We start from the raw sequence: 19331 nt of genomic DNA on the forward strand, positions 1-19331 counted from the left end.
AAAGGTATTCATTAGGCAGAAGTATGTAGTATCTGAAATTTGTACAATGGTGAACTGACCAAACGTTTATAGTGAATTGAAACTTAGTAGTTCTGAATCATCCAGGTAATCGTCACACTCTCAGTCTTTAGTTGTTTTTTTTTCAATGGAGCTCTTCATTGTTGTGACATAAAATAACACGACAACACCACAGTTAACATTTTAAGCATTCTGGCCTGAAAGAGGACTCATGAAACCGCCAAAACAGAATTATCTTACATTTTCAACAAAAGGTTTATTATATATTCGTGCCAGAAAGCGTTCCAAACTCCCCTCCATCTCCACTATTGCATTTTAAGTCAAAAGTGTGACATTTCATGTTCGGAGTAAACTACATCACATCAGCGATCTACGTTACTTTGTACGTATGTTGTTAAATATGAATACCAGCAGTTACATTAGTAATGTTACATTATGTTATAAAGCATATGCAAGTATTTAATAAATGTAATGAACAAGGTAGCAACTGTTTCCAGAAACCAGTGTTCCAAAGATAAAATCTACTGTAATGCAGCAATGGGAAAAAAAATGTATATCTACCTCTTAAACAAAGGAAGGTTTGTTTCGTTACCATTTAAACGTGGAATTATGGATTAGACATAATATAAAGCATACACAATCTACTATGAACATCATTTAAAAATGCTTACAAAAACATGTATGTTCACATAATTCATACGCCATTGAAAGAGACTCCACCGAAATATCAAAATGATATGAAATTCTGTCACAATTCAGTCATACTTATACTAACAATGTCTTGAAAAAAAATACAAAAGTTTTTTCAAAAATCCATTCAAAGCCTCAGAAAGTCAAGTGAAGTTTAGTTATTTGGTTCAGCTCTTAGTTACAAGTCACTTGTTGTTAGTGATATGCAGGGAAACAGTTCAGTAGCCTGGATAAAAAAAACCATTACACATATTTAACAGTTTGCTGATGTTTTACACATTTAGAAATGGATCATATGAGAGGTTTAAAATGTTTTTTAATTGTATGGATATGTAGTTAAAAGGTACCTATATGGGCTTACAACTACATTATAGCAAGTTATTTACCACTTCAATTTTTTAATCCATGAATCTGAATCAAAGAACTTGTACAGACTGGACCATTGTTATTCTGTAAAGCTGTAGTCCTTTTAAAGTAATATGGGGGGGGCATCACAGAAGAAGACAGTGAGGAGTTTGTTTCTAACCAGATACTTGTATATTACAGTTACTGTAAATGAGGAGTCCAGGTGTAGACTAAACTGCAAGACAATCTTTAGCCGCAGGGCTGTTGCTTCCTGCTTAGCACATTGTGTGAAACGGCTACGTCCAATCTGTTTACTCCTTCTCCCAGGGTCTCCTTTTCTGATGGCGAAGGGAACTCTTAAAGAGAAAGCGAATAAAGGTTATGCCTGAACAGACGCCTCAGCAGTGTCAGCGCTCTTCACAGGACTATAATCTTCAGGTCTGAGACAGCCACATGCAGGAAGATGAAGCCTTGAATTGCTTTGTGGTATATAATCTGATTATAGAAGAATAAACTGGCAATAAAATGAGGTTCAAATAAAAATTCTGAGACCCTGTTCCACCTATGCCAGAGCTACTTACAGAGTACTTGTTGGAGAGGTTGTTGAAAAGCACTTGGCCTGCGCTCACTTTGTTCCTCACTCCTCGTATGGTCCCATTCTTGCTGCAGATATTGATGCGTTTGTTGCTGAAGAGCATCTCTCGCTTGGCACTGGCGTACAAAAGCAGGTCATCCGGTTCGCAGCCATTCTCGTCCGCAGCAGTTTCCACGACCAGACCATTCAGGTGGCTGTTGGCCTCACTGGTGGGAAGTGAGCTCCCGTGTTGTGCCTCCGGGGCGCTGGTGCAGTCATAGTCCGCTGAGTCCGACACTGAGCTGCACCAAGCGGTTTCATCCTTGAACACCTCTGCCAAGACCCGGCCGCTGTTCGCAGATGCTACTCTAAACCTAACTGTTTTCACAGTCTTTTCTTTCTCCTGTTTCACTTTTGGCCTCTCCATTAAAATACAAGAAGGTCTTACATGCTTCACGTCCCATTCAGAGAAGCCAGACATGCTCTTTCAGCCTAAGCCATAGTGGTATGCAATTATCAAACAATGATATCCTCATTGACTGGTCAGAAGGAACTGAAAATACACCGAGTACAAAAACTAGACACCCAAATGGTTAACAATAGATGAGCTTCTGCCATGGTAACAGCTAAAACAGGCAAACGGTAAATTGATATTACCATGTTCAATAATTGATCAAGATTAGTTTTCAAACAGCAGATAGACTACAATCTTTAGGAGACAGACACTCTGGATATGATCTGCTAAGCTAGTTTGAATGAACATCAACCCTCAAAGTACTGCAGATAACCTTTTGTGCCCTTTGCTGCACCTTCCAGTACCCTCATCTCACCCTGAAGTAATCTTGAGAGCACTTATTTATTAAATATTTACCAACTTGCTTTAGATATTACATTAAGTAGAAAGGTTGTTGTGGTACAAATCTATATTTTTTTTTTTTTTCACTTTAAATATTGCACTAATGTTGCATTTTAAGAAATGTATTTCAACACAAAGGTCGAGGGGTTTACTCAGTAACCTGATGTGTGATTACAGTGGGCCTATGTGGACATCAAATCAGGAGTAAAAGCAAGAAATCCATAAAGCCGGCTCAATCCATTTATTCAATCAATTTTCCTTCTCTGTTTGATTATTAAAAGATCATTCAACAATAGCAATCTCTCTAAAGCTGATAACCTAGAACTAATAATCTATTGCACTGGACAATGATTATCTTTCTGTCATCAGACAGTAATTTGGTCTCTATAATCAGGTTGTCCATGTTTTGGTGGTACATTAGATAAATGATGGTGTACAATATCCAGTGGCCTTACATAAATTGATATCTCTGGCTTTAGTTACACTGAAAGTAATATTATCTGAATAACTGTAATCATTTTTTTTTTCTCCTGGACTGCATGTACTGCAGAATGTGAGGATCAGTTCCTTCATGTCCCCAACAAGAATCCAAAAGTGGAGCTGTAAAAACCTGCAATTCCACTCCGGTCCTGTAGATGGTAGTAAGATAGTGTTGCTGATACACGTCAACCACGAACGAGACAGGAGAAACACACGTGTATCGTAGTGTCAACATGGGTAAGAGAAGGCAGAACAAGCAACTTTTCATAAATTTATCCAAAAAACAAAAGAAACACCTGAAGGAATTTGGGGAGGAGCATCCATTCCATGATGTGTAAGTATCGCAGCGCGCTCCGGCCTGTCTTAAAGGAATAATTCAGCTTTTGTGTTAGCCAACTAGCGAAGTTCCATTCAGACGGCTGTGGCACAGTTTAGCCACATACAGTGGATAACGTTAGCTATAGTTACGTGTGATTACTAAAAACATAAAGCTGACTCTTCGAAGGAGCCTGTTCACGAAAACTCAGCGTTACAGACTTACCCTATATGTTGGAAAATATAAATGGGAACAATAACATAACCACACACGAGAGGAACCACAGAATGAATGTTATGTTAATGTATACTTAATGTGGTTCTTCATTGTAGCTGAATAGCGAAAAGGCTAGCAGCAGAAAGAGTACAAAAATATTAGAAGCATAAGATAAAAGTTTACTTACACATTGTAGAGACATTCACCTTAAACACACACCTTAAACGAGGAAGTGTGCGCACACACACACACACACACACACACATACAAAATAAATAAAGGGAAGAAATCTCCTTGGGTGACAGCATTGGGATTATCTTTTAATAACAACTGTACGTATTGTACCAAGTCAAAGTTGATAGAGATAAACTTATTTTTACTCACATGTCTTTGGCCAAGATTTAGGACTTCCCTGGTTTGTAAATTTTGGTAAATTTGAAACTTGTCCCTTAATAATATGGTAAGCCTATATCTGAACAATCAGCGTGAATCAAAGAAAAATGTTAATGACCATTGTGCTTTTTTTCAAGCAATACCAATCACCGCCAATTCTTTCAATAGAGGTTTTTCTAGACGTGGACTCCTTCAACACTTTAATGGAGAAGCTTTCCTCTCTTAAATTGTAATCCTAAATGCACCCTAAGTAATCCAGTGATGTGCACCTAGAACAGCGCTTTGCTTTTTCCCTGCATACTCCTAGCGTGTCCTCAAGCAGCCCAAACAAAGAGCTTTCTAACATGTCATTTTAAGATTGTGGTCTTCAAATAGTTTTGTTGTCTGAATAACTCTGTTTCCCTTTGTGTTTTCTGCACAGAGTCAATGGAAAACCTGAAAGAACTGAAATAGTGAAACTGGTGAGTAGTGCTGTACAATTCATAAACCCCATTTTAGGCAACATAAAATGGATGATTGTATTAATTGTCATTGCACAAACATGAGTTCCTGAAAGTAATTTCGCACTCATTGATATACTCCAGACAGTTTTTTTTTTTAATATTTGAGCTATACCAATATTATGATAATGCAAATTGAAAGGTGTTCTGACCTCACCTCTTTTATAGCCAGCAAGCCCTGAACAATCTGACGCTGAGCCTGATGAGCTGGAAGAAGAGGGGGAGAAGGAGGAGGAGGAACCCGAACAGAAAACGGCCTACCAGAAACTTCTTTCAACTCTCAGCCAACCTGATGGCAATGACCAGAGTGAAGAGGAGGAAAGCACTGATGATGAAGAGGAAGAAGAAGAGCTTCTAGGTGAAGGTGTGTTTTGTATTTCCGGAACAATTGAACATCTTGTTGGGACTATATTTCCATTTGACTGAATACCATGGTGCGTTTTACTGTAGAGGACAGTGACGGAGTTGAAGATGACAGTGGGGATGGTGATGAAGATGAAGGGGGAGAGGAGGAACCTGCAGATGAAGATGAAGGTCTGACTGAAGTGGTAGCAGGAGAGGGGGAGGAGGAAAAGCATAAAGGAGATGAAGAGTTCGTAGATAAGGAGCATGAGTCCCAGTTCTGTCTAGAGACCAACTTCATGGGTGAAGGAGAACAAGAGGACACTGCATGCACTGCAGAGCATGAAGACAGCAAGGGTAAGAAAGGAGTGATCATTTCTCTTCAAAATAAAAGTTTTCTGCTGGTTTTGTAAAATACAACACACTGAATTCTTTGTTTAGTTACTTGGAAATTTAAAAGATGCAATTTGTGTTTTTATTTTTCAAATTAAGTAAAATGACTCACTGAATTAGAAAACTTGATGTAACTACAGCGTGTTGTACTGTTTTTATTCTCTCTATGCAGACATGTTTTTACAGCATTTGGACACGGAGCTTGGGGAAGAGGATGTGCAGAAGATAACATCTGGCAGCAAAGACAAGACTCAGATCACGGTATTTACCACGTAAATTTGATTAAATTTACCAGCAAGCTTTTTTCATTAAAATAAATTCTAACTACAGATTCTATCTTTTTCATTCTCTTACATAGTGGCCAAAATTGGGCAGTCTGCTCTGTACCAATCCCCTGGAGAAGTTTGGAACCATTGGCCCTCAGAAAGACACAAACCTCCCAGTTTTCCACAAACTCTTGGAGTCCCGCTGGAAGGATCTAAACCAGACCTCTGATCCTAAGGGGGTGGCTGAAGAGATCAGCCCTCTCCAACTAGAGCTGCTGGCCCTCATGGGTTCTTACAAGGACCTATACTACCCAGAGATGTGTCCCCTGAATAAGGGCCCTCAGGTGCGCAGTGCATACTGCGTCCATGTGCTCAACCACGTACTGAAGGCCAACTCCCAGGTCCTGGCTCACAACGCCCAGCTAAGAGAGCAGAAGACTCAGGCTAAACCTGGAGCTGAGCCAATGGATGAACCCAGAGACCAAGGCCTGACTCGGCCCAAGGTAAACGGTTGTTTGCATTATATTTGGTTTCCTGACAGAGCTTCACTTGACATTTCTAAACATCAGGAATAATAAATTAAATTCTAATTAATTTTCCTCCACTAAAGTGCACTTTTTTGAGTTCTCCTTTAGTTGCAAATCGTGCCTGGTTTAGTCACAAATACCAAGAGCAGGATAGTAGCAAAAGAGATGTTAATTTCACACAGACTGTGAGTGCAAATCATACAGTGACTTCAGAAGGTATTGAGAGCAGTGGTGGCAGCATCATGCTGCCACCACATAAATTTATTAAAGTTTCATTAAAGACTTTATTGTGTTGTAGATATAATTTTAGTTGGATAAAATTGCCTTTTTTGCTCATCAGTCTACACTTAATAACCCATAATGACAAAGGGAAAACATGTTTTTAGACATTTTTGCAAATTTATTGAAAATAAAAAAATGATATATAAATGGATAATGTTTGCTTTAATTATCCTTGAGATGTTTCTAGACCTCGATTTGAGTCCACTTGTGAAAAAGTGAATTGATTGGACATAGTTCAGAAAGACACACACCTTCGTTTCACACTGCATGTCACGAAGCAGTGTATTTGTGACGTAGTTTGTGAACATTTCTGCACAAGGATCTTGTGCTTCAGGTGTATTGCTGATTATGTTGTTACACATTGTACGAACTAAGATTTCATCAAAACCTTGTTTTCGTGTTAAAAGGCCTTTGTCAGATAATGATTCCAAGTAAGACAGCAAAAATTGGGAAAATCATTAGTTTTACCTGCTGCATGCAGGTCTCCATGTTTTTAAAGTAGGAAAAAAAAGTGATTTCACCCTGAACAGCAGTTATGATTGATCTTATATGTGCATGAATGATCTGAGAGTAACTCACTTTTTGCATTGTGTTTGATTAAAGCAGCGGCAGTTTGGATCACTGGATCCCCTCAGGATTATTTCATCCCGATTGAAATGCTTCCACTTAGCCACAAATGTTCAAAACACAATATTTGACCTTTTCTAGTCAGCTGCTTTGTGGTAATAACAGTTATGAATTTGTCAGGTCCTGATTCTCGTGCCATTCCGAGGCGGAGCTCTGCAAGTCATCCAGACGTTCATCAGCCTGCTGGAGACCAAAGGCAAGAAGATCGTGGTCAGCAACAAGAAGAGGTTCAAGGAGGAGTTTGGAGAAGAGGCGGATGACCAACCACCCAATCTGCAGAGACCAGATGATTATCACGCTATCTTCTCAGGCAACGTTGATGATCACTTCAGGATAGGTACAGTTGGGGGACAAAAAAAAGAAGTTGACCCTCTTTTGGAAGACCTCCCAAGTTTTTCAGTCTGACATCCTGTTGTTGTCCTCTCACTTCTTCAGGTATCTCCATTGTGAGGAGCAGTATGCGTCTGTACGCCCCCTTCTACTCGTCAGACATCATCATTGCGTCTCCCCTGGGCCTGCGCACAGTGCTGGGAGTTGAAGGAGAAAGTAAGAGAGACTTTGACTTCCTCTCCTCCATCGAGCTGTTAGTGGTGGACCAGGCAGATGTCTTCCTCATGCAGAACTGGGAACATGTCCTGGTAAGAATACTAACAGGTTCAAAATGGCGTACTACTGCATGATGGCATTTCTCTATCAGAGCATCAACTTAAGTTTCATATTGCTGGGAAGATGTAGCGCTATCTGCTGCCCAACAGCTGTGTGATAAATCAAAACATGTTCCGATTTGGCATTTAGGTCATCACTGCTGGAGCCTTGAGAGAGAATTTCGGATTAAGGTTTAATTCAGAATAGATTCTAAAAGGGTTGTGCTGGTATTTTTAAATTGCAAGTGTTTTACAAGTGTCACATTTTAGAACTTGCTCGTGATAAACAGGCTATAACTAAATATTTTCAGAAATTACTGTTGTGGAGGACTGTCTGTGTATTTGATTTCATATGTAACATTACTTTGTCAACCCCAACTAGCATGTGATTAATCACATGAACCTGCAGCCGCTGGACTCCCATGGAGTGGACTTCTCCAGGGTGAGGATGTGGAACCTGAACAACTGGGCCAGACACTACCGGCAGACGCTGGTGTTCAGCTCCATCCAGGAGCCACAGATCAACAACATCCTTACCAAACACTGTTCCAACTACCGTGGACAGGTACTCCTACTTATACACTTTACACTCAACGTTACACCAGATCCCGAAGGTTGAGCGCAGACTGCACTTTTAGTTCAACACATTATTAAGAGGCAGACATGATCTCAGCTTGAGTTTATCCTCAGTGGTTGGAGCAGTAGCGACACTTACGTTGTTTAATGTAGCTTGCTAGATATCCTAAGATAGCTCTGGTGGGCTATCATACTGAACTTCCAGGATAAAGAGTGAAAACAAGAAGTCACTGGCAGTGAAATCTCTGTTTGTATTTAGATAAAGAAAGTTTCTTCATTCTCATTTGATGTTGTAATTTTTTTTTTCAAGTAAATAATTGATGTTTTTTTGTTTTAGATTGCCATTAAGAACATTCCAAAAACAGGTTCCATCTGCCAGGTGCTGGTCCAGCTGCCTCATGTGTTTCAAATGTTCTCCTCTGACAGCTTCATGGACCATGATGCCAGGTAAGATCCTCCTACAGGTGAATCATCGCAGCTTGACTATTAAACATGGGCGACTGGCTGTTTAAAGGGCCCTGTGGAATTTTCTTGTGAACAAACAAAAGTTATGTTTACATTCAGTTTTCCTCACCAAAACACACTGTGTGCATCCTTGATAAACTTGTTGCATGCATTTCCTTCATCAACAAAAACATTTGCAAACCCTTTTTTTTTCTTTTCTTTTTTTTTTTAAAGTATTTTAAATCCATCATTGTTTACATCCATGTTTACTTATTACTAACCAGAAGTCTCCCTCTGCCCTGCCTTTGATAATGCATTTCAGCATAGCTGGGTGCGTTACCACCACCTGTAGATCAGCGGAAAAGTGTGAAACCATTGACAGGCATTTGTCACGTCACCCTTGTCCATGTGCAGGAAACAAAACAAAAAACTCTAGTTTTACTAGAGGTCAAAAACTCCACAAAGAACCTTTAACTGTCAAAGAATCATGTTCACGGTCTTTCTGCTTTTTCCCTTTGCATGAAAACAAACACACTTCTGCCCCCTTCCTGAGCTCTTTCTTTATTTTAACATTACATCTCTCATAGCCTTTCTGTCCTTTCAGGTTAATAACGTTTTATGGTGACTTATTAGTTGTCATACTAATCAGTTGTACCCATTATCTAGATCATTTTCTTTCTTTTGAGGTGTTTTTTGTATTACCCTTGTGTTTGGCTTATCAACATTTTTATTTTCTTTATTTTTGTCTGATTTATCATTTAAATTAATTAGTTCAGAAGATCTTGACAAATGATTAAATTTTTTTTATTTCCACTCTTTCCCATCCTGCTCATAGGTTTCAGTTCTTTGTAGATAAAGTGCTGCCTCAGTACAGGGACTCAGTTATGTCCCACACTCTGATCTACATCCCCTCTTACTTTGACTATGTCCGATTGCGTAACTACATGAAGAAAGAGGAGATAAATTTTGCCAGCATCTGCGAGTATTCCAGCAAATCAGAGGTGTCCCGAGCCAGGCATTTCTTCCAGAAAGGGGAGAAACAGTTCCTGCTCTTCACTGAACGCTTCTACTTCTACAAGAGGTCAGTTCTTTTTAATGCTCCACCAGGCAGTCTCACATGTGTTGGGTTCTGTGTTTGAATTGAGGGGGAGTTTGTCTTTTCAACCAGCGATTATCGAGGGCCAGGTAGTAAATTTCGACACTGGCTGTTCAGGGGACCAAACTGCACCTCACTAACCACAACACGACCCATGGATATGGTGAATATATATGAATATGACTCCCATGCCATCTATAATACAGGGCTTAAAGACAGGAAACTTTATCACCTTATAGTGATAGAGTTAACATATCACTAACTGCGACAACACGTGAAGGAAACAGATATAATCTGTTTTACAGAGTTCAAAAGTTAGACCTTTTACTTCACTCGTGTATTTGTGAAGAGCCAAAGAATTCAAACCACTTTCTCTAGTTTATTTACGACATGGGAGAGGGTAGTCATACACTGTGGCTTCTTTATTTTAGTCTGTTAATAACAACAACACAGAGAGATGTATTTGCAATTAGACTGAAATTGTACCTCAAACAAGAATGTAATTCTTCATACTTTTCTGAAGATATGCTAATACTGTAGAATCAAAAAGATCTTGCAGGTCTTAAAAAGTCTTAAACAATTCCAGACCGTATTGTTTCTACTGGTTTTCCATCATACTTTCATATTCTGGCTAGTATGTCCATGTGACGAGATTAAAATGCATTCTGTGTGGCATTAAAAGGTCTTAAAAAGTCTTTACTTGGTGAGCTCTGCAGAAACCCTGATTCGACTTCTTTTATTCAGGTACACCATCAAAGGGATCCGGAACCTGATATTTTATGGATTGCCCTGCTTCCCCCACTTCTACAGCGAAGTGTGTAACATGCTGGCAGCGGGGGGCCAGGGGGAAGAGGCCAGCTGGACCTGCACTGCCCTCTACTCCCGCTATGATGCCCACAAACTGGCTGCCATCAGCGGAGCCCAGCGAGCCGGACAGATGCTGCACTCCAACAAGACTGTTCACCTCTTTATTACAGGAGGGGAAGATAAAGCCTCCTGATGGAGCTGGACAGAAAAAAGAGGGACTACTGGGCTGAAACCATGGTAGATATCTACTGTACATATAAAATCTCATCAGGATCTATGGCATTACACTAGGATGACCCTGAATTGGGTGTTGACTGCAGCCCTGTGATATAGGATTGCAATGTGACATGTGAAATAGCATAGTACCTGGTTTCTCATCGGAAAAGTGCGCCCCTGGAAAAGATAAGAATTCTTTCCTTTATGTTTGGACATTAACTCAAAGATGCACAAGGAACAAAACATTTTCATTGGCTTTGTTTGATGTCTTGTAGCCATCCAGAAACATCAAGCCACAAAGTGACATGATCATAAAACATTGTTCTGGTTTGTAAATGAGGTTGTGGATTATCACTGTGAGAAGATGTTGTAAAAACATCACTCACTGGTTGGATGTGTGCTTCCAGATTCAGCATATAGTATAAATATTTTGTTATGATGATTTATATTGCAAAGGATCTCATTCCCTTTATTTCATAAGCGTTCCTATTTGTAGAAATACCTGTCCTGAAAGTGCTAAAATGTTCATAAAGTGCTACAATAATGATATTATATCAGTTTTTATGGTTCTTAGTATGGTGGCATACCCACTATAAAATTGTTTGAAATGAATCATGGTTGTGTTGCCTGTGTTTTCTGATAAAGCATTGTAGGAATTTTAAGCCAGAAGAATTTAAAGTAATAAATAACCTGATTCTTGGTGTTTTCACAATCTGGGTTCAAAAGTGTGTGACAATGGAAGGAAACCACACATAGTCCTTAAATGAATGTGAAATGTTTTATTTGAATATATGAAATACAAAAATACAAGTAAGGTATGTCTGTGAGCATGGAGTGGTGTGTGTGTGTGTGTGTGTGTGTGTGTGTGTGTGTGTGTGTGTGTGTGTGTGGGTGTGGGTGTGGGTGTGTGTGTGTGTGTGTGTGGGTGTGTGTGTGTGTGTGTGTGTGTGTGTGGATGATTTAAGGACTTCAGGGCCCAGGTTCCTCGGGTGTACTGCATGTCTGAGAGATGGTTTCAGCTCGATCCTCTGAACTCCTGAACAAAAGAGGGGAGCACAGCCCCCCAGGAAAACCAAAGAAAGACATGGGGCCGGCACAACATACACTGATCCCCTTGAAAAAAGATATGCTATAAAGCACAACAGGCTCCAATAAATACTCAGTTGTATGACCCACCCACGTAATTATTAACTCCCCGAGTTGCTGCAAGAGTGACTTTGGCCACAGAATTATAGTATATAATAATAATGATATTATATCAGTTTTTATGGTTCTTAGTATGGTGGCATACCCACTATAAAATTGTTTGAAATGAATCATGGTTGTGTTGCCTGTGTTTTCTGATAAAGCATTGTAGGAATTTTAAGCCAGAAGAATTTAAAGTAATAAATAACCTGATTCTTGGTGTTTTCACAATCTGGGTTCAAAAGTGTGTGACAATGGAAGGAAACCACACATAGTCCTTAAATGAATGTGAAATGTTTTATTTGAATATATGAAATACAAAAATACAAATTGTGTGTGTGTGTGTGTGTGTGTGTGTGTGTGTGTGTGTGTGTGTGTGTGTGTGTGTGTGTGTGTGTGTGTGTGTGTGTGTGTGTGTGTGTGTGTGTGTGTGTATGATTTAAGGACTTCAGGGCCCAGGTTCCTCGGGTGTACTGCATGTCTGAGAGATGGTTTCAGCTCGAGCCTCTGAACTCCTGAACAAAAGAGGGGAGCACAGCCCCCCAGGAAAACCAAAGAAAGACATGGGGCCGGCACAACATACACTGATCCCCTTGAAAAAAGATATGCTATAAAGCACAACAGGCTCCAATAAATACTCAGTTGTATGACCCACCCACGTAATTATTAACTCCCCGAGTTGCTGCAAGAGTGACTTTGGCCACAGAATTATAGTGTCTTCTCCACTGGTAAAGGTGTCTACAACAGATTGTCTGTAACGGCTGTGATTATGGATAACAAAACAGAGAAGCTCAAACTGAAGCGGGAAGTCGGGCTGGTGGGAGCCGTGTCCCTCATCGGAGGGACAATGATTGGATCTGGGATCTTCATGTCCCCACAGACAGTGCTCTACACCATCGGCAGCCCCGGAGCCAGCTTGGTGGTGTGGGCATGCTGTGGTTTACTTGTGATACTGGTCTCTTTCTGCTACGCTGAACTGGGCACTGTCATAAGAGAATCAGGGGGAGAGTACATCTACATCCTCAGGACTTCAGGTCCAGTCGTCGCCTTCATGTTAATCTTCAGTTCTGTGTTATTTGTAAGACCTGCTGGTGTCGCTGGCATCGCGCTGAGTTTCGCTCAGTATGTTGTGGCTCCTTTCTACTCAGACTGCCCCCCTCCAGTGCTGCTGGTGAAGTGCGTGGCTGCAGCTACAATTATAGTGCTAGCCACTGTCAATTGCCTCAATGTTCGGTTTTCAATGTCAGTCCAAGTGTTTTTTATGGTGGCCAAGGTTCTGGCCCTGGGAGTCATTGTAATAGGAGGTGTGGTGATGCTCATAAGGGGGCACACTGAAAACTTTGAAGACTCTTTTGAGAACACAAATTTAGGTGTAAATCCAATTGGTATTGCTTTCTACCAGGGACTGTGGTCCTATGATGGATGGAACAATCTGAATTATGTGACGGAGGAGCTGCAACGTCCAGAGGTAAGTAAAAGGGAATATAGGGTTTTAGTGGAAAGTGTTATGTGTAAGTGTTAAATCAAACTTAACTGAAAAATTGTGAAAAAAGTGTCTAAAGTTAGTTCACTCCAAAACCAACAGAGGCAATGCTCCAGTCTCAAAGCTTTCAGCTTTACTTAAAAATGATCATCAGGAGCAATTTGGTATCAGGATACTCTGCTGAGAAGTTTGTGACTTCAGGAGATCCACTAATATGCAACACACACGAGGTAACTCCAGAAAATGACAGACGCATCGGCTTTACTTAAAAACCATCATCAGAGGCAGTTTGGTATCAGGAAACCACACGAAATAAATACCCAGGATGCCAGCTGACTGCGTCAATCCGGCTGATGTCTCAGGATTCCTCCGCTTGTAAGTTAGAAGAGCACGTATCAACAAGCTGTGGAGGCCTTTGACACCAGCCTAATTGATGCAGTCAGCTAGCACATCTGGTGTTTATTTACTGTGATGTCCTGACACCAAACTGCCTCTGATGATGGTTTTTAAGTAAAGCCGATGCGTCTGTCATTTTCTGGAGTTACCTCGTGTGTGTTGCATATTAGTGGATCTCCTGATGTCACAAAATTCTCAGCAGAGAATTTACAGTAATATAATGTGGTAATTCTTTACAAATCTGGTGTTTAGATCGCAGCTGGAAGTAATGAACAAAGTCATGGAAAAACAGCCTCGCCACACCTTGATTCGCTGTTGAAGGGAGACTTCACCTGTGTCAACATGACTCAAACATTACCCAACAGACAGCAGTTAATGTATAGCTAATTCTGCGCAAGGTACGTGTCGTCTGCAAATTCCTTTGAGGAAAAGGCAGCTCTCAAACAATGGAGTGTGACAAACAGAGGCTCAATCTGAAGAGGGAATTGGGAATAATAGGAGCTGTGTCGTTCATAGCTGGAACTATGATAGGATCCGGGATCTTCATATCCCCCCAATATGTGCTATCCACTATTGGCAGCCCAGGGGCCAGCCTTATTGTATGGGCTTGTTGTGGGTTGATATCCATGCTGGGGGGGCTCTGCTATGCTGAACTGGGCACAGTCATGCCCGAGTCTGGAGCGGAGTATATCTACATGCTGCGGACAGCAGGGCAAATAGTGGCTTTCATGTATGTCTTCAGCTTCGTCATTGTCATGAGGCCTGCCAGTGCCACAGGAATTGCCTTGGGTGTTGCTGAGTATGTTGTGGCCCCGTTTTACGATGGCTGCACCCCTCCACAACTGGTGGTGAAATGCATGGCAGCAGGAGTTATCATGGTGCTGGCCATAGTTAACTGTCTCAGTGTCCGCTTGGCCACCGCCATTCAGGTGTTTTCCATGGTAGTCAAAGCGCTGGCACTGGCAGTGATCGTACTCGGAGGTATTGTGATGCTTTTCCAGGGCAACACACAGAGCTTCGATAACTCCTTTGAGGGAACAAATGTTGGGGTCAGCTCCATTGGAATTGCTTTATATCAGGGCTTGTGGTCATACGATGGCTGGAACACTTTGAATTATTTAACTGAAGAGCTGAAGCATCCAGAAGTAAGAGTTTCAAAGTTTACTTTTCATCAATTTCATTAGAAAAATATATAATTATGCTGCTGGGAAATATTAAATTGCAAGATTATATAATTATGTTATTAACTATGCAGTCTACTAGCACTGTAGATCTACAATCAGGATCAAACACCTTTTTTGTCAATCATTGTTTATTGATCTTCTTTGGCAATCACTCAAATTGCCCAAGAACCACGCCTCCCACATAGATCTTTTTTTAAGATCATACATTTTATGGTGTTTATAAGTAACAAGGATTAACAACGCTTGACAGTAAATTACACAGTGAGTTGAAGTGCTGAGGTTAGTGTTTGAATGACTGAGTTCATATTAAATTCAGATAGCCTACCATGAACAGTCCTTACTGTCTTTTACTACTTTGCCAGTCATTTCTGATGTGTGCAGCTTCTGGTCCTTCGGTGTGAAAATACTTCTTTTTCTGGGCTTCTTATCCGTAAGGGTGAATCACAACTACAGTGCCTTGAACCTACACTCACAGATCTGTGTGGCCATGGCAGACAAAGAAACTGAGGCCCTGAATGTAAATGAAAAGGGAAATTGGGTTGATTGGCGGTGTAGCACTAGTTGCAAGAACAATGATCGGATCCGGTATATCCATATCCCCACAGTTTGTACTAGCCTACGTGGGAAGCACTATGCTGAGCTGGGGACAATCATTTATTAATCTGGTGGGGACTTCAAATACATACCGAGGATCTATGGTTAAAGTCCTGCTTTCCTTGCAGCAATCCCTTTTGTCTTGGTTGTGAGGCCGTTCAGCGTTGCAGCAATGGCAATTAACATTGCAGAATATGCCATGGCACTATTTTACATGGTCTGCCATCCTCCACAGCTGTTAGTGAAGTGTGTTGCTGCTGTGATTATGCTGGTTGTCTCCCGTAGCCAGTGGCTGGAATGTCCGCATTGCTGCCAGGATCCAGGTAGTCTTCTTGGTAGCCAAAGTGGTGACATTGACATTCATAGAATTCAGAGGGATAGGGGAGCTCATACAGAGCAGCAATGTGATTGTTGAAAATTTGAAAGTTGACAATGCGTTTAAAGGGACTCAGTACTCTTTGAGCACTCTAGGAATGGCTTTTTATCAGGAACTCTGGTCTTGAACTATGTCAGCTGAAAATACCAGAGGTGAGACTGTAAGGAGCTGGAGTGTGGATGTGTGCTCAAGTGAGTGAATTATAGCATTATATATTCTTTTTAAATGCAACAGTCCCTCGAGTCACTTGACAGGTGATGTGTTATTAAAGATTATTTTTATAAGCTCTGAATCCTTACTTCAGTATCGATGTATCAGTCTATTGTCAATTGACATTCTTAAGTTTCTTTGTAGACCAATAACCAAACTGCCAGAGGTGTCAGTGTTAACATAAAGACACTCAAAGATGTGATCCTAACCACGTTACAGTTGTAAATTTATCTAACTGTGATAAAGGTGTGCAACAATCAGTGTTTTTTCTATCATGTGTATGTGTGCAGTTTATCTTATATAAAATATAAGAATATAGCAACAAGTGGCAGTTGAAATATTACATAATATTCTTTGGCAGAAAATGCAGGTCACGCAGAAGGTTTTCAATCTCAGAGGACTTTTCTTGGTCGTTAGACATTAGGTTGTTGATGGTGGGGGGTTTTTTTCACAATTTTTCACAAAATTTCTGTAGATCTCGGCTGTATTTAATTTGACTGAAAATTTATATGGAAAATGTAAAACAAACAATGATTGTAGAGGTTCAAGAGCCAGACAATTTTTATCAGTTGATTACGTAACGAGATGTCATGACAATGCAAACCTTTTTCTGGGTATCTGGGCTCTCATAAAAAAAGAGATGTGAATCATTTTCAAGTTAATGACAATGGCTAATCTTTCTGTTTGATAATGCTTGTTGTTCATGGCAGTTCAAAAAGAACTCACCTTCACCAGCTTGAGCTGAATGCATAAAGCGATATGGACTGAAACATCTGTGGTTGTGCAGACTGCTACTGAAAGGCTTTAGAACGTTTATAGAGCCCCCTTGAATGATTTTTGTTTGCTTTCCAAAGTTAATCGCATGTACATTATTCTTTACTGTAGTTATTGCTGATTTAACTGTCGCAAGATAATTAATGATGCTCAATTTTGCTCACCAGATTTTCATGCTTGTAGATTTTTATTTCAGATTTATATTACCTAATAAAAAGTAAGTCTTGTGTTATTCAGTCCCACTATTTGAATCCTGTAATCCCACATGCTCATGGATAATTTCTTGTGTGTCAGCTACTGTGTGACAAGTCGATACACAGCACCCCAGTTTACAGCACCTCAGGCTTGGTATTGTGCTCAGACTTTTTTATCATTTCATTCAACATTGGAGTCTTAACTTCTGACTAAATCCTTATTTACCCAGATTCCAGCATTAGTATTACAACTATCCATCATGCAAGCTCGTACATTATTGAGCCAAGCATAGAAATGTTGTCTTTTTTGTCTCAGGTCAACCTTCCTAGAGCAGTTTTGATAGCCATTTCTCTGGTGACTGGCTTATATCTGCTGGTGAACGTGAGCTACCTGACAGTGATGACGCCTAAAGAGCTCATGTCCTCCAGTGCAGTAGCAGTTACCTGGGGGTAAGGCAGCACCTGCTCTTGAAGACAACGATGGCGGTAGATGGTCTGATTTGTTTCTGTTGTTAAAATAACTAATTATCAAAGGGAATTTAATCTGATGATTTTTCATTTACCTTGGTTTAAAAATCACTAATAACCTTTTAAAATATGAAAAAAATCTGAATAATCTACCCATGCCCCATGATATACTTTGTACTTGCAGCCAGTGGCTTTTGGAGGTTGGAATGGCTAGTGTTGCAGCTTGTTTGAGAACTCCCACTTTTTTCCACAGGAATAAGGTGTTAGGGAGCTGGGGGTGGATCATGTCTGTGGCTGCAGCATTGTCTGCTTTTGGTTCACTGAACGGGACCTTCTTCAGTGGCGGCCGTGTGTGCTTTGTTGCTGCCAGGGAAGGACACATGGTGAGAGTCTTTTCATTTTGTAAAAAAGTGTTCGATTTTTTTAGTTTAAGATTTTTGTCACAGAGTTGTGTTTGTTTTGTAGCCAGATATTCTGGCCATGGCTCACGTCCACAGACTGACTCCATCCCCAGCACTGATCTTCACCACTGTCATCTCTCTGGTGGTGCTGATCCCTGGAGACTTCCAGAGTATCGTCAACTTCTTTAGGTGAAGGCTGGGTCGGCATTTGTTAATGATTTCTTTAGAAAATACGTACAGCCCATTTGTCTGACATTTATCTTTATTGCTGTCATCAGTTTCACTGCCTGGTTTTTCTATGCCATCACCCTGTCTGGACTCCTCTATCTCAAGATCAAGAAACCAGACCTCCCCAGGCCCTACAGGGTCAGTGTTGCACACATTTTTCTTATTTTTTTAACACTGTATGAGAATCAATAGCGTGTTGTCATGCTTATCTATTCCTCTGTCCACAGGTTCCCATTATACTCCCCATCCTGGTCCTCATTGCAGCAATATTCCTTGTGCTGGCACCCATCATAGACACTCCTCAGATTGAATATCTCTATGTGACTTTATTTATCTTCAGTGGAATCATAATCTACATACCCTTCATCCATTACAAGCTTTGCCCAGACCTGTTGACCAAGTTAACAGTGTTCCTGCAGCTGCTCTTGGAGGTCGCCCCGGCAGAGAAAAACCTGTGATTTCCAGTTGTTATGCATCTGCTTTTTAACTACACTGTGCCTTTTTGCACAGTTGTGCTTAGTATTTCTTTCACTGACTTTTGACTCTTATCCAATTTAGAGAGAACAGGAAAAAAAGGCTTACAGAGTCTCCCTGTGCAACAGTTCATCCTTAATAGCTGAGTTTGTGCTTCAATGGATGAATTGAAATGGAACGTCTCTTATTGTTAATTTGTTTCATTTCTATTTCAGTTTATTATAAATGTTCATTTGCCAAATGTTCCAGGCAAAGATCCATAAAAATGTATCTTGAATAGATTTTACATCATGGCCTGTACAGAAAATTTCTAATTAACTATCAAGTTTTTTCCTGAATGATAATACATATTGATTTGGGGCTGAGCAAGAAGAGGTGTCCTTGACTTCCTCTGTTCTTAGAAAAATAGAAACGCCGCAGAGAACTTTTACTGTTCATCAAACATTTACAACACAGAAAAAGCACAAGCTAATTGCTGTACCTTTTGGCCGTAACTTCCCACAGCTAAAGCAGTGGAAAAGCATTCGTCACAACATTGCAGCTCTTCCAAGTGCAAAAAAAAACAAAAACTGCAGCATTCTTTGTCATTAATCAGTTACTGCTTTAAATGTTGTGCTACAGTTTTAAAGAACTACAATTTGATTTGTGATTTAAATACAGTTATGCATTAGCAGCTGTGCTTCAGAAACAGTATATGAAAAGAAAACGAGGTCTGTATGTTTTTTTTAGCCATGCTGCTGGCATGGCTCCAGTGTT

The 19331-nt window shown here is 40.4% G+C and overlaps 2 protein-coding genes across 4 annotated transcripts; both read left to right on the forward strand.

Moving 5' to 3' along the window:
• The first annotated feature begins 3130 nt into the window (after window positions 1–3130).
• On the forward strand, window positions 3131–11220 carry utp25 (UTP25 small subunit processor component). Of its 3 annotated transcripts, XR_005708179.1 has the most exons (13): window positions 3131–3297; window positions 4310–4349; window positions 4557–4752; window positions 4839–5087; window positions 5296–5384; window positions 5482–5892; window positions 6946–7162; window positions 7261–7463; window positions 7852–8034; window positions 8383–8492; window positions 9325–9570; window positions 9675–9748; window positions 10330–10442. XR_005708179.1 is itself a non-coding variant. In XM_040136309.1 (12 exons), exons 1-12 carry the CDS (start codon window positions 3197–3199, stop codon window positions 10583–10585), a joined length of 2301 nt encoding a protein of 766 aa, XP_039992243.1. In that variant the 5' UTR covers window positions 3131–3196; the 3' UTR covers window positions 10586–11220. The 3 variants fall into 3 exon arrangements, 2 of the variants coding, with proteins under 2 accessions (XP_039992243.1, XP_039992244.1); XM_040136309.1 differs by lacking the exon at window positions 9675–9748 and having other exon boundaries at window positions 10330–11220; XM_040136310.1 differs by lacking the exons at window positions 9675–9748; window positions 10330–10442 and having other exon boundaries at window positions 9440–9564.
• Window positions 11221–12458: 1238 nt separating this feature from the next.
• zmp:0000001267 (b(0,+)-type amino acid transporter 1) lies at window positions 12459–18559 on the forward strand. Its single transcript, XM_040137895.1, has 6 exons — window positions 12459–13261; window positions 17321–17454; window positions 17726–17855; window positions 17938–18062; window positions 18152–18239; window positions 18329–18559. The coding sequence occupies exons 1-6, from the start codon at window positions 12563–12565 to the stop codon at window positions 18557–18559; spliced, it is 1407 nt and encodes a 468-aa protein (XP_039993829.1). The 5' UTR covers window positions 12459–12562.
• Window positions 18560–19331: the final 772 nt, after the last annotated feature.

The sequence above is a fragment of the Xiphias gladius genome, chromosome 10, assembly GCF_016859285.1.
Source record: "Xiphias gladius isolate SHS-SW01 ecotype Sanya breed wild chromosome 10, ASM1685928v1, whole genome shotgun sequence".
NCBI classification, from domain to species: Eukaryota; Metazoa; Chordata; class Actinopteri; order Istiophoriformes; family Xiphiidae; genus Xiphias; species Xiphias gladius.